Source organism: Drosophila suzukii, chromosome X (genome assembly GCF_043229965.1).
Source record: "Drosophila suzukii chromosome X, CBGP_Dsuzu_IsoJpt1.0, whole genome shotgun sequence".
In the NCBI taxonomy this organism is placed as follows: Eukaryota; Metazoa; Arthropoda; class Insecta; order Diptera; family Drosophilidae; genus Drosophila; species Drosophila suzukii.
This window is the reverse complement of record NC_092084.1, coordinates 10324800-10340038: the sequence shown is the minus strand read 5'-3', so window position 1 is coordinate 10340038 and position 15239 is coordinate 10324800. Positions and strand designations below refer to the sequence as shown.

The window sequence follows — 15239 nt, the reverse complement described above, 5'->3', positions numbered from 1 at the left end:
TTAGGCAGGAGACCTACCTGCCCGGCACTTTGGCCCCTGCCAGACCGATATTCCCGCTATCGGATTAGCTGGCCAAAAGGGAGTTGCTCCTTCCTCCTGGATACGAGGAGTTGGAGGAGGGCTTCCTGGGGCAGAAGATAAAGCAGCCATTCGGAACTGAGACGAGCTCTCCTCTCTGGCCAGTTGGGTCCAAAGTGGGTTAAGGCGGGTTAAGGCGGGTTACGGTGGGCTACGGTGGGTTAAGGGCGGCGCCACAGCCACTATGGAGTGTTATTAAAATCATTTTAGACAGCCAAATTTGTCTTGGTCCTTTTAGTCGGATCAAGGTTAAGTTGGCCCAGGTCCAATTGAGTTACTTTGATTGCGAGCAGGAAAACCTAAGAGCCCTCACAATGTCATGGGGTCAGCCGAAGTTTTAAGTCCGGAAAATATTAGGGTTTCTAATTTGAAATGATTAAGTAACAACTTAACTCATTTTCTATAACACTAAACAGCAATAAAAAATAACAGAAATACTTTAAAAAAATTAAAGAATAGTAAGAAAGTAAAAGATTAAAAATTGCTATTAGGTAAAACTTGAACTGAATCATTGAATCGATTCATTAAATCTCTTTGATTAAACTCTATGATTAAATTCTATGATTAAACTCTATGATTAGATTCTATGATTAGAATCTATGATTCGACTCTATGATGTGATTCTATGATTCCACTCTATGATTCGATTCTATGATTCGACTCTATGATTCGACCCTATGATTCGATTCAATGTTTCAAATGTACTAACGTATAAACTAAAAAGTACAAAATTAAGGAAAAATGCCCATACCTTTACTAAAAATATAATACAATATTCAATTTATTCATATATGTGTTTTTTAAAAATTAAACATTTTCTGGTAAATTCCATAAAAATGGTTATCCCATAAATACAAATTTAAAGCAATCTTTAATGTTTGTGATTTCGGGACTTTTAAGATGGTCTTAAAAATCCCAAAAAGAAGTGTACTTACCTTAAATAATTAAGTAAAATAAGAAATCTTAATGAAATCTTCGATTCATTGATATTAATGCCCTTTGGTCATAAAACATGTTTTTATAAATCCCAGAAAATTCATACCTCAAACGACTTTAAAACAATCTAAAATTCATTGATATTTGTGTCCCTCTTGTTGTTTACACACGTTGAGTTGAGTACCCTTTTTGATGGATTTTGGTTAAGCAGACAGGAGTGGCTCCACAAAAAAGTGGTTAAGCTTAAACTTTGTTTTGGACTTGAAGCCGTACCGCTCTTAAAATTGAATCATGGCCGGTTTAAGTGCCACTTGGACGGGACGGATTGAAAAAGATTCCAAATCGCCTGGCCATCGCTGGGCATGAGCATAAAATTGTCAGGCAGCCACATAAACATTGGCAATATGGTGACCTGCGGTTTCCAAAGGGTGTTGGGGAATTTTCCACAAGTTCAACAAAATGGGGGGGGGGGGGGGGTGGTGTAGTGTGGGCGGAAAAGCCTGTGCCTGATGTCCTTGTTGTGTCGTGTTCCGCGGTTTCCCTTTAGTGGTCGTAAACAATTTTTACTGCCCAAACATTTGGCCGCGCTTTAGCCTCCCTCGTTTTTCTTATTTTTATTTATATTTTTATATTTATCGTGTTTATATATTTAAAACAAAATGGCGCACACCATTTCAGGCGACGCTTAGCGCCATCCCAAGGCCACTCAACATCCCAGCCCCCTAAAAATTTAATGGAACAGAGAAAAAAACGTTGCGTTAATTAAGATAAAATAATTATATTTCATTTTTTGATATATTCAAATATTCTCGATCATGTAAATATCTTAATATATCAAGAAATTTCATAAATATTTCATTCCATTTATAGCTATATCTTGAAAACCAATGCCCAGAATAATGGCAAACTTAATCCTAGTATATATTTTAGTGCATATAGTTCTTGGATTTTTTCTCCGTGTAATTGCTTATACCGGGCGGATGCTTCTAGGGGAAAAAGTGAGAAATGGGGGTGGCAACGAAGCGCCTGTCGCTGACGCTAAGTAGTTGGCTCAGACGGCAACTTTGGACTTGGATTCGGATTTGGATATTCGGACTTTCTGTTAGCTCCTTGTTGATTTCACTTGCCTGGCTCTTCGCTTTCTCTCCTCCCGTTTTTTTCTAGTTTTTCCGGGTAAAAGTTTGGCGCATTTATTTGCGTAAATGGCAGGCCAGCAAATCTTGCTGCATACTTTTCCGGGCATCTTTTCTTTTCTGCTTTCACCGACTTTCCCGCCCAGCAATATTCGCTGGTCTTTAAAGAGCGTTAATTTATGCATGTCACTGGCAGCCGAAAATATAGATATGGTTCGCATAACTCCATAAGAACCCTCCAGACATAAAAAAGAAAAGCACATTTTCCGCTTTCATTTGGGCAATGAATAAGTGGATTTGCAGTAATTTGCCGGGTTCCACTTGAGTTCGGTGAGAGTCTATATAAGGCTTTTTTCAATGGGCGATACCCTATGGTGAGTATATTGTACTTTTTTATATTTATCTAAATTTTTAAACTTTAAAATATGTTACTGTTAAGTTTTATTATAAAAAGGAAAAGATAAACGTCCGTGGGCCTTATGACACTTTTGAGAGTTCCATAACGCCCATTCAGAAAGTGTCAGTGTGACCGTAGGCGCTATAAAAAATGCACCTATTTTGAAGCGTTTTCAAAATCCGTGTGCGTTTTCTAACTCTTACTTGTGTTATTTTTTAGAACAGGGAATGCTCGCTAGTCGCAACTCTGCGATTCGGTGCACAGTCATTTCCCATTCAAATTGACATTGAGCATATTGTAGGCCACCCAACTCGAGTCCACGAATCTTCGCTTGAATTTCAGGAAAGGATGGGACAGGACAGGACAGGACAGGACAGGACAGACAGGACTCGGGGACAATCCCCGGCAAGTGTCAGCGCCTCCTGTCGCCTGTCGCCATTCACATTCACATTCCCTTTTATTGCTTTGCACAACATTTACTGGCGAAATGGAAAATGGGAAATGTAAATGAACAAAATGAGCTGCACAGCAACAGACGAAGATAAACAAAAATAGAATTGTCCAATTGCAGGCGGGGTAAGACAGACATGGCCAAGAAGTTGCCATTGCCATCGTTGTCGCCATTTCCCATTTCCCATTTCCCTCATCGTCGTCGTTTGAAAATTTATTTTCGATTTCTATTCCCCCGCCAAGTTGCCCACTTTCCCTCCTCATCATTGGCCTATCAATGTGCGCTGTGTTGACAGTGGCAATTGCTTGAATAAATAAAGGAGCCGAATGCCATCGCGAATGCCAGAGCAGAACCTTCTGGGCAAAGTCAACATACACAGTGGGCCACCCACTTGCACTGGAGCACCGCCCACAAGTAAGCCACCATTGCCCACCCATGCAGAGAAAAACATTATCCCCTCCCCTGACTCATTCCTCATTTTCCAAATGGTTCAATCTATGTAAAAATAATATTTTTTAAGCCACTGGAAATTTTTAAACATTAAAGTATGTACCGAGGTTGCTATAGAATTCACTTATAAAGCAGCCTAAAAGTATGCAGCAATATTCTTTGAAACCGAATACCAGAGGATTCGTTCCGAAAAGCAGCCAGGTTTTTTTTCGTAGCATACTTTGGTCCACTTTTATAAGTGATTTCAGTTATATTTTCTAGGATGTATCAAAGATAAATGCAAATTCATTATCTAATTTTGAAAAAGAAAATAAATATTTTCGTTATACAAAAAAATGTATTTTGATATTAACATTACTATAATAAATGACGTATATTTTTTTGCAGTGCATGTGTGTGTGGTGGCCAAGCTAGCGAATGCATTTCTCATATTTTCAAATGAATTTTCATGCAGCGACTAAGAGAAATGAGCTGCTGTCTGACAGAGAGCCAAACAAATGACCGGATGAGTGAGACAGCAGCAGGCAAACCGAAAGAGATGGGGTGAGTACAGAGGGCATTACTAACTGAAGCTAAATAACCGAGAGTTATGAATGTATATTTGCATGCCAGGTGGAAATTCATCAAAGCCCTATGCGAGCAATTAAATTAAAATTCCGTTCTGTTGGCGCGTTTGTTTTGATAAGATAGTTTTTGCTAAATAGTAAGGGAAAACCTTTGCTGTGGCTAAAACTTTACTTAATTACTTTTATTAATAACTTGGATAACATACATACTATGATATTTTAAATTTGTTCGAGTAACGCTCCATCTACTTTTTCTATGAGTATATAAGAGGCAGATCTTAAGTAACATTGCAGAAATCAGCAAGTAAAATATCCACTATATGGTTTAAAGAACGGATAACTGAACTTTTTCACCTTTTCGGTTAATTTCGGGGTCTTGCAACAGGATAAAGCTAAAGCTTGACCCCAGGTCTATAAATTGGCTGCTAAAGCGGATGCCAAGTGACGTGGGACCCTATCCCAATCCCGATTCCGATTTGGCGTTTTTTCCCCTTAAGCCGCTTTACGAACCGTCTGTGTTTAATACACATTCCGTGAATTTCGAATTTCGATACATTCCATTCGAGTGCCGCCATCCGTGTGTGTCGATTATGCGGCTTGCCCCCGCTCTTATTTATTATGCCCATGGTGCCGGAACAATAAAAGTAGCTAGCACAAAAAAATTATATTGTGAAAGAGCAAAATTCCGAAGAGTTTAAAAAATATATATCTATATATAAGGGGGGACAAGTGGCAGTGCACGAAATTCCAATGGAAGATGTGAAAATGGGAAAATGCAGCCGAGGACAATGCGCCGATCCATGATAGATGGCCAGAATCCCACGATGAATTTTAATTGTGGCATTCATTTGGGCTTTTTTCGTGTATTATTTCATTTCGGGTAAGCGGCGTTGAAATTTATTGAGTTGAAATAAATTCCAGTTGTTCACAAATTAAGTTAAACGCAACTGGTGTGATGATAATTAAAAGCAGGTTGCTTAACTTAGTGTGCCCAGCGATTAATTTGATTCAAAGGAATTATTTTTTACAAAAATAAGATATAGATGAGAACTAACCCTTTACAAAGTAGATTAACTTTATTTCTAATAATCGGCTCATCATGCTGCATATTCCATATGTACATAATTTAAATATGCAGGTTTTTTAACTAGTTAGTGTGACCAACATTGTATATGATTCATTGGAAATTCAACCATTTACAAGGAGAATATTTAAAATGCAATTTAGTTATTTTTAAGCATTCTTTATAATAATCGGCTCATCATGCTGAACATTCCATATGTACATATGTTAAATATGCGAAATACTTGGGGAAAATCGCCGGAAATTGAAGGTGGGGTGAGGAGGTTATTTCCCGGTGGGTGGACAGGTGAATTGCGTCACGCGACATATGCAATTATTTTATTTATGCTCAAGCGCCGGTCGGCAGGCACACGCACACATGCATAATTCAGGGCTTACATGCACGTACACCTGCCAATATTTGATTTAAACACACCCAGGTGTGTGTGCGAGTGTGTGTGTGTGTGCCCCTTTGCCGATGATAAAATCCTTTGGTGGACGATCACGGTGAAAAGTCGATTTTTTGAGACCAATTTGTGATTTGTTATCCATTAATAGCCTAAAGAAGCTATTAATCGCAGTTTGGTGATCACCACTTGGTGAATTAATCACTGAATTTTAATATCTGTAAGATTGATTGATATTGATTGATTACAAAATGTATTCAATACTTTACTGGTTCTTAGTTTAAATCATTTACCAATTTTTTAAATTAAGTTAAATTACAATGAATTGGAGCCATACAAATAAAATAATAAAAATGAACACGTAATATTTTTTTCAAAAATATATTTGAAATATATATTTAATTTAAGATACATTGTCTGTAAGGACTTTCACAAGAAATCACATGCTGTGCTGCACGTGATTACATAACATCACTGTTACTCACGCATGGTTTGCATTAAGTTTGAATTATGCATTTTTATTTGAACTTCTTTGGCGACGTTTTTCCATTTTACTATGGGTATTTTCTTTTTCCTTTTTTTTTTTTATTTCGTTACGCTTTCCGCAGCGCGTTTTCTTTGCCCTTTCAGATTGGAGCGGGTATTTATTTAATGGCTCATACTTTTTGCCACAGCAGGCACTAAAGAGGGGTGGTGATGGGGGGCTGGGGGGTTGGGGGGCTGGTGTTTTCCCAGGGTTTTCCCGGGTCTTTCCAGCTCGGCTTTAATCCACGGCTCGATTCCTGGCCAATAACTCACAGGTGCACATGGCACCGGCCAAATGAAATGAAATAATGAAAACAATTTCAACGCTCGTGCATTGAACTGCAATCGAGGGGGAAAAGCGGAAAAGCAAAGAAACGAAAAGAAAAGCATTGCTAAGCAAGCCGGAGCAAAGAATAAACAAAACTCTCTGGCCAAAGACCTATTAGTTATGCTACATGGGTTTTATGGGTCTTAAGACTTAGCCACCGCCGGACAATCCAGACACGAACAGCAGAAATAACAGAAAACCCAGGAATACCAGCAGTAGCTGACGAGCAAAAAAAAAAAGCACGAAAATCCAGAGTCGGGAAAGCGGACGAAGGCCCTGCACTAGAGGTGCAAAACTATCTGTTTTGTGACTCGAAAAAAATCACAAATGTATTTCAAAGATAAAAATATAATTTTATAGTACATATTCTATTACAAGATCTTTCCACCATAGTAAAATTCCATATTATTCATATGACATGCTTATTTAATACTAAAATTAAATATTTTTCGCTGTTTTTTACCCATAAATCATCTAATTTAGTATGTTTTGCATTAAATTTTAGATATTTTGATATTGGCTTTTACAGTTTAAGTTTTTTGTCAATGCTCATGGATATATTTAAAACATATTTATCATGTTTACAAAAATTCGGCCTTTTTTCAGGTTATAAAATACCTTTGCTATTTTCTAGCCATATTTTTGGACAGTAAAACTAATCTATTGATATTTTTGAAAAGATAGTTATTTTTATAGATTTTCTAGCTACTTTTTTAAGAACTCAAATTTTATTTAGACTTAGTTATCTTCGCTTTGGCAGCACTAACCTGGCCGGAAAACGAATTGGATACGCTTTCCTTGGGTCGTGTGCCGCCTGATCCCTTCGATTAAAATCATCCTGTGACTCCTTCATTACTTAGACGCTTTATGGCAATCCGTGATTGCACATAAACTTACCTTTTGACGATGTCCGGCAAAGGCAAACTTTAATTTGCTTTTATTCTGCTGCCATTCTCTATGTCCTGGAGCATTTTTTTTGGGGGGGATGGAAAAACAGGAAGACCTTGAAATTAGTTGTCGAAACTTTTTGCACAAATATGGCTCTAATGAAATTTCATGGCAGAAAGTTTTTCGTAGAACTCCAGAGATTTAAATTTAATTATTTAGACGTGTACTTGGGCAAAGGAAACAAAGAAAATAGTTTTTTAAAATAATTAAATCAGCTTAAATTTGTAAAGCAACTAGAAATCTATAAGAATATGTTTAATAATTTAATGACATGTATTCGAAATGCACACACTTGTGAAAATATCATATCTCTTTGAGTTGGAGCTTTGTTTTCCACATTTCTCGTCGATTTCCTTAGGGGCGTGCATTTGGGTTGCCTCGTCTATTTCCGCTTTGCTGCTCCCTTTGTGGGAATCAAAACTTCAATGCAAATTATAAGAAATCGCTGCCATCTTCATCTCTGGCCTTATCCCCGGCGAATCCCGCCGCCCATGTCCTTTTCGCCGCTGCCTTCCAGCCGAGTTCAATTTCCATTTCCGCAAAATGTCACGTACAGCGAGCAGCGAGCAGCGAGCAACATGTCCAAACATGCAACAAACTAAATGTTTCGCCTTTAAAGCGCCATGGATATGGAGCCCTCGTCCTTTTGTCCGGACGCCCCATCCTCGAATATCAAAGGACACAGCAGGCCATCAGGACAACGCCGGAAGCTCTGCCATATTCGCAAAAAGCAGAAGGACGAGCAGAAGTCGAGGCGAGCGAAACTTCAGGCTATATATGCCTCCATTGCAGCTGCAGCGAGGGCGGATCGAAAGTCTAACTTCTCTATCCTGAAGCAGCGAAAATAGGGTTCCAAATGTAACTCTGGAAACAGGGTAGGGTTCTATAAGCCAAAAAATTCTTACTTTCCTGAATTTTTTTTGGTTAAAATGAGCAAAAAGATGCAATTTTTTTAATCTATGTTATACTTAGTCATTAATATTATTTTTAAGGAAAATATGATTCTAAAAAATATTATTTTAAATTCAGCCCATAAATGAAAAAATTAAAAAAGTGTTAAAATAATAATTTTATATTGTTTTAATTAAATAAAAATCTACATATAAAAAATTTTAATAAAAAGCCTAATTTATTTTTTTATTTATAATTAAACGACAAATTATTTAAATCTCCTTACCCTTTTCAAATTTGTAGATTTCTTAACCACCTTTGGGCTTTAAAATAATTAAATTACGCATTTTTTAAGCAAAGATTTTTAGTTGAATTTTATTTTATTAGATACTTTTAAGCTGCACTTGTCCTAATGTCAAATACCTTGTTACCTTTGCCGTTCCTTCCTTACTTTTTTTTTTGAATAGTAAGGGGGCAGCGCATCTTTGAACCATCAAATGTCAACCGCCCGCGAATCGACCACGCCCACAGCTAAGCCCCCGTGACGTCATCTCGAGTGATGAGCAAAGCAAGTAAAATCAAAATAAAAAAAGTAGAATAAAAAATCGGTGGAACAGAAAATAAAGTAACACATTGCTTTCCATTTTCCAACACACTTGAACATGCTTCCGCACTTAGGCGAATGCGTGAGGGGGTGGGGCGGGGCAATGAGGGGTGGGTGGGCTGAGTGGGTGGTGCAGGGTGTGAGTGACATGCATTCCATCACCCACCACCCACCACCTCCTATCAAGTGTGCACTTTACACGCCTACTAAGGCTCATATTACTTACTTAGTTTGCGTTTTACTCTTAATAAAGGAGATGTGAAAAATGGGGGGTTGGTGACCCTAAAGAGGGGGTGGTGACCCATCAAAGATGGAGGTCTACAAATATTTAATCCCCAGTAAGTCCGAAATTTTTATGTTATCAATGATAAGTATTTTTATCAAAACAAAAGTAGATATGGTAAATATATCCATCGTTTACCACAAATAAATTTTTATGGGTATATATAGTTATATTATATTATATTTGAAAAAGAAAAAACCCCAATGAAATTTTAAATAGTTTTAAATAATAGCTCGTCTTAAATCGGCTTAGTTTTAGTAATTGCAAATAATAAATTTTAATAAATTTTAATAAACGCTGCTCAACTTCGTAAATTGCATTTAGTTTTTGACGTCATTAGTTCATATAATCCGATTTTTGGCTCAAGCTGAGATTAAAGAACAATCTGGGAGTTTTGGCCCCAAGACAACTTTCTAATGGCCATTGGCGTAAAAAGGGAATTTACATCAAACCATAATCGATTTAGTTTGTTTTCCTCGCAGCAAGGACACACAGGAGACCCGGGATAATGGCCACCCCTTCTCCCCCCTCTCGACGAGGATAATGCCCACTTCAGGTCCACGAAATCCAATGTTTTGCCAACTGTAAGATGGCCCAAAAAAGTGGCCCCAAGGTGAAAGCAAAGCAATGCGCGGCCTGCCAGCTGAAAATTTAATTACATCACAATGGCAGAGGGGGTGGCAAAGTGTGCAATGCAGGGGCGGCGAACTGGGGGGAGGTAGATTTCGGAAAGTCCGAGCCAAGACAGCGCCACATTTTCCACATTAACGAAATGCTTTTAATTGTGCACTTAACGCTCGTAAAATGTGATTTAATAGTTTCGGCGAATGCCAAAGGGCAGGACTTGAAAAAAGGACATGGACGGCGAACCGAAAAAGGGGGGTTCTTTGGGTGGCTGGGTGGGTGAATGCCCTTCGCCTGGGCAGGGGCGGAAACGGAAGTGGAAGTTGGCTGCGTTATAAGTTGGCGCAGTTCCTATTTAACCGCAACACAAGCACACACGGAAAAAAATATTAAATGGATTTGAATATGTTTTCAAAAAAAGCTCTTGTAACAGCAGAAAATACTGTTAAAAAAATTATAAAGATAAAAAATTGCTTAGAAAATTATATTTCTTTAAAAAGAATCAGTAAAATATTTTAATAAAAGGCATTAGACAAATTTTATAAAGTTCTTTGTTTTAAATAATAATCTATTAATAAGAACAGTTTTCTTTAAGAACTGCAAGTAAGAAAAACAGTTTAGATTGTACAGAATATATTCTTTTAACGACAAATCAGAAATATTGATTAATAAAAAATATTTACAATGTTTTGAAAAAAAACTTAACCATATTTTCTTACATCCTTATTTCAGATATTAATTCTTCAGGAAAAGTTAGCAATTTTTAAAAATACATCTTTAGCTTACTTCAAATTTTATCTACGATTTTATTTTTGGAATTTATTTAACTAACTAATTCTTATTTCTTTCAGTGCCGTCCGACTCACACAATTACAGGCAGCTGACAGCCCAATTTGGGGCTATATAGGTGCGAGCTTATCGGAGACTCCATCTCGATGGGAACTGAACTCCGTCGCCTGACTTTGGGGAATTCTCCGGCCATCGGCTGGCAAACAATAAAAGCCAACGGTTTGTGCCTTGTTCGCACTGCGGACATGTGATGAGGCGATGGAGGTGGATGATGGGGGGCTGCCAGTGCCGAAATCAATACGAACTGGGTCACCAAATGGGTCCCTGTGCGGTCACCTAACCCGGAACCGGGCACTTAGCTCCCATTCCCCGGTGGCCAACAGACAATTGTCGTCCTGGCAAAGGACATCGGGTGAAATCTGGTGACACGGGGCAAATAAAGGCCAGATGCTGGGGAATTCACCTTGCTTTTGATTGGCATTTCGGCCTGAAAAAATTAAAGCCCTGGGCTGGCAATAATTGGACTCTTTCCTTAAGTTCATATAGAGAAGCTCCTCTATGGTGTCACTCTATATGCGATTCAGTACATTTTTAAGAAGTGTTTTGAAATATATTTTTATATAATTTTTTTCATAGCTCCCGAGATTTTTAAAGATGGTTTATGAAGGGCTGAGGGTAAGGATGACCAGCTAAGCACTCCTTAGCATGGGTTTGGCCGAGTGGCGTGTCCTTTTCCTGCCCGAAACCGGTTGCTCTTCATCCCAGTAGCCGCAGATCAGCGTGAACATGCCATCCTTCATGGTGAGGAATCCGTGCATCCAGCCGGCAGTCAGCGTGTTGTCCACCGCCAATCGCACCTCTTCAGGACTCTTGGCCTCCATTTCGGCCACATAGGCAGCCACTTCCTCGAGGAGAAGGGGTCGATGGAACACGTTGAAGGCTTCCAAAATTTGATCGGCGTACTGGTAACGCGACATCACCACAGTCAATTTTGGAGGCTCCAAAATATATGACTAATGTGGAACGAATTTTGAGTGAGTAATGATCATAAGGTCACTGATTTTTCATAAATTCATTGGGAAATGCGAATTTGAGGAGTTGTTTTTGTTGTTTATTAAAGTGATAGACATCGTTAGCAAATATAGCAAGCTTTCTAAAACAGTCGGTCTTTTTGCTGTACGCCTTGATTTGGCTAAACTACGAGCGAAAAACCTCTCAAAAAGGCGTACTTTTGACCAAAATCTGAATCGCCAAAATAGATGACCTACCCCCTTACAAAAAATTCGAAAATCGGTCAAAAAATAAAAGTTTCTTAAAATGATAGGCATTGTTAGCAAATAAAGCAATCTTTCCAAAACAGTCGGTCTTTTTGCTATACGCCTTGATTTGTCTAAACTACGAGCGAAAAACCACTAAAAAAAGCGTATTTTTGACCAAAATCTGAATCGTCCCCTTACAAAAAATGCGAAAATCGGTCAAAAAATAAATGTTCCTTTAAGTAATATAGTTCGTTAGCAAAAGTAGCAAGCTTTCCAAAACAGTCGGTCTTTTTGCTGTACGCCTTGATTTGGCTAAACTACGAGCGAAAAACCACTAAAAAATGTGTATTTTTGACCAAAATCAGAATCGCCAAAATAGATCACCTACCCCCTTATAAAAAAATCCGAAAATCGGTCAAAAAATAAATGTTCCTTAAAATGATAGGCATCGTTAGCAAATATAGCAAGCTTTCCAAAACATTCTGTCTTTTTGCTGTACGCCTTGATTTGGCTAAACTACGAGCGAAAAACCTCTCAAAAAGGCGTACTTTTGACCAAAATCTGAATCGCCAAAATAGATGACCTACCCCCTTACAAAAAATTCGAAAATCGGTCAAAAAATAAAAGTTTCTTAAAATGATAGGCATTGTTAGCAAATAAAGCAATCTTTCCAAAACAGTCGGTCTTTTTGCTATACGCCTTGATTTGTCTAAACTACGAGCGAAAAACCACTAAAAAAAGCGTATTTTTGACCAAAATCTTAATCGTCCCCTTACAAAAAATGCGAAAATCGGTCAAAAAATAAATGTTCCTTTAAGTAATATAGTTCGTTAGCAAAAGTAGCAAGCTTTCCAAAACAGTCGGTCTTTTTGCTGTACGCCTTGATTTGGCTAAACTACGAGCGAAAAACCACTAAAAAATGTGTATTTTTGACCAAAATCAGAATCGCCAAAATAGATCACCTACCCCCTTATAAAAAAATGCGAAAATCGGTCAAAAAATAAATGTTCCTTAAAATGATAGGCATCGTTAGCAAATATAGCAAGCTTTCCAAAACATTCTGTCTTTTTGCTGTACGCCTTGATTTGGCTAAACTACGAGCGAAAAACCACTAAAAAAAGCGTATTTTTGACCAAAATCTGAATCGATGAATCATTGCATACTTTTAGACACCTAAAATTATTTTTTAAAGTGATTTCTAAGCCCCAAGATTTTTTATTTCCTTTTATATATAATTTTAAGGGTGTAAAAATAGGAAACTAAATATTTTAAACTTAGGAGTGCAATGAATTTCCTTCTTTATTCACTGCATACTTTTAGACACCAAAAACTTACCCTATAAAGTGATTTAAAACCCCATCACTTATTATATTAAAATACTAACTATCCCAACCTGTGTTTTCCTACATAAGTAGCAACAAAACTGAGTTTCCAACTGAACTGCTAGTTTTCCATTAACTAAGCAAATAGTTACTTTCCGGAAAGTAAACCTTCGATCGGGGGTTATGCAGCCCATTAGAAACGACTTTAAGAACCGCCCTTTTCCTTCTTAAGCAAGTTTTAGAGCTTGTGATTCAGGGTTTTCGTTTATTTTGGCTCCTCTACGGCTCTGTGTTTTCCATTTGCCCGCCCCCTTTTGGGCGGTAATTTTCCCAAAGACCCCACACTCCCACCAAAAAAAGATGGAGACGGGCGATTATATCGTTTACATTTACATTTACTCCAAATGCAGGAAAATTGGAACGCCAGCCATTCCCATTTTCCCCGCTCTTTTGGCCCATTTAGTTGTTGGTCGTTTAGCATTCGCATTCACTTCTAGATTTGTCATTTATGATAAGCAGTCTTGCCTTCGAAAAGGCACGACCGAGCTCCTGTTTTCCGCCCTCTTGAGCCAGGAACTACTGTACCATCCAGATATACAAACATATATGTAAATTTGGGAAGAAAACATGGTCAGTTGAACTGCATTTGGCCTGGAAGCAAATTGAAGTTCAAGACAAGTGGATAATCAGTAAAATCTGAAAAGTAGATGCATAACATTTAGAAAACTAATTGAAAAGAGATTAAAAGTAAAAAAATCCAAAGGTTATTTTCAAAAATACATTTTAAAAACGTTTGTTAAAAAAAATTTTAAGATAACAAGTACAAAAATTGTTATCAATAATTATTTAGAATACGTTCTTTGACTTTTTTTCAATATTTTTAGTATTTAATTTTTAATCTTAAGCCCCTTCAAACCTTGTTAAATTTTCAAAAATAGGTAGGTAAATACAAAAAAAAGAACAAACCAAATATATTTTAATATTTTTTTAAAGGTTTTTCTTTGTTGAAAATTAAATATTCCCAATAGGTTTAAGATACAATAGTTATAAATATATTTTTACTTTTCTTAAATCTTTTTTTTGTAATATTTTCTTTTTTTGCAGTGCATTTGCATGCACGAGCTCAAAGGTATTTGTGCACAGGCTGTCAGAATTTCTTAAATGCATTTTCCTCGCTTTCTCAGCCAAGAAAGGCATTACTTTTGCCAGCGCGCCATGAAATGTGTCAAATTGGCCAACAATTTCCCTTCTCGTGCTGCCCTAATGAAATTAGGCCAAAATCGATGGAAAACGCCCCGGAAATAATGCCTCTTTTGGCTTTGACTTTGACTAATGAAAGTGAGAAATGCTAAATGCCAAAGGAACTAATTGCTTCAGGACATCATTTGGTTGCTTAGGATGTTTATTTATGAATGAGGTTTTATGCCTTGCTTCAGATTAAATGTAAATCTAACTTTAAGGACCGCTAGTACTTCAAATCGAATTTATTTCTAACTTTAAAGTCCCCCTGTAACAAGTGAAATGCCAGTTTCAGACACTTTCTCCCACCATTACTACCAATATTTAATGATGCCTGCGGTTAACGATGTGGCTTTTAATTTGCCGGCCAATCCCAATCCATAATGGTCTTTGTATTGAATCGGAGCGGGGGATTTCGAATGAAGTATGCAAAAAGTGTGCAATTAATTCCGATCAATTATCGAATTAGTAGAGACAACTTTGTTCAATTAAATTCGAGGAATTTCAGCTAATTTCATTTTGCACTCCACTGAATTTGTTTGTCTTGTTTCAGTTTGCCCACTTTAAGTTTTGTTTAAGCACACTTGATACGAGATTTGCTGATTAATGAGTAGAAGGTTTTGATTAAAATAAATAAAGATAAAGTGAAAATACAAGGTAATTAAGCACATATTAACCGAAAACATTTTTGAACCTTTCCTTTTTGATATTTTTACCTAACCATAAATATTATTTTTAATCTGTTCTGCTCAAAAATACATTTTTAAATTTATTTCAAAAGCAATACTGCTAAAGGACCCATAAAAAATGCAATTTACCGAATTCCCATGTATGACAAGCACTTACACCTCCCGAAAATCCGCAGAATTAAGCCCCTCGGCGTTTTGTTATTTTCCAAAGCCCCTCGAAAATCCCTCAACAAAAACAAGCAGGCACAAAAAATGAAA

At 37.3% G+C, this 15239-nt stretch overlaps 1 protein-coding gene across 1 annotated transcript; it reads right to left on the bottom strand.

Moving 5' to 3' along the window:
• Window positions 1-11117: 11117 nt before the first annotated feature.
• Window positions 11118-11540, bottom strand: LOC108016727 (uncharacterized). Its single transcript, XM_017083457.4, has one exon. It carries the CDS (start codon window positions 11447-11449, stop codon window positions 11162-11164), a length of 288 nt encoding a protein of 95 aa, XP_016938946.2. The 5' UTR covers window positions 11450-11540; the 3' UTR covers window positions 11118-11161.
• Window positions 11541-15239: the final 3699 nt, after the last annotated feature.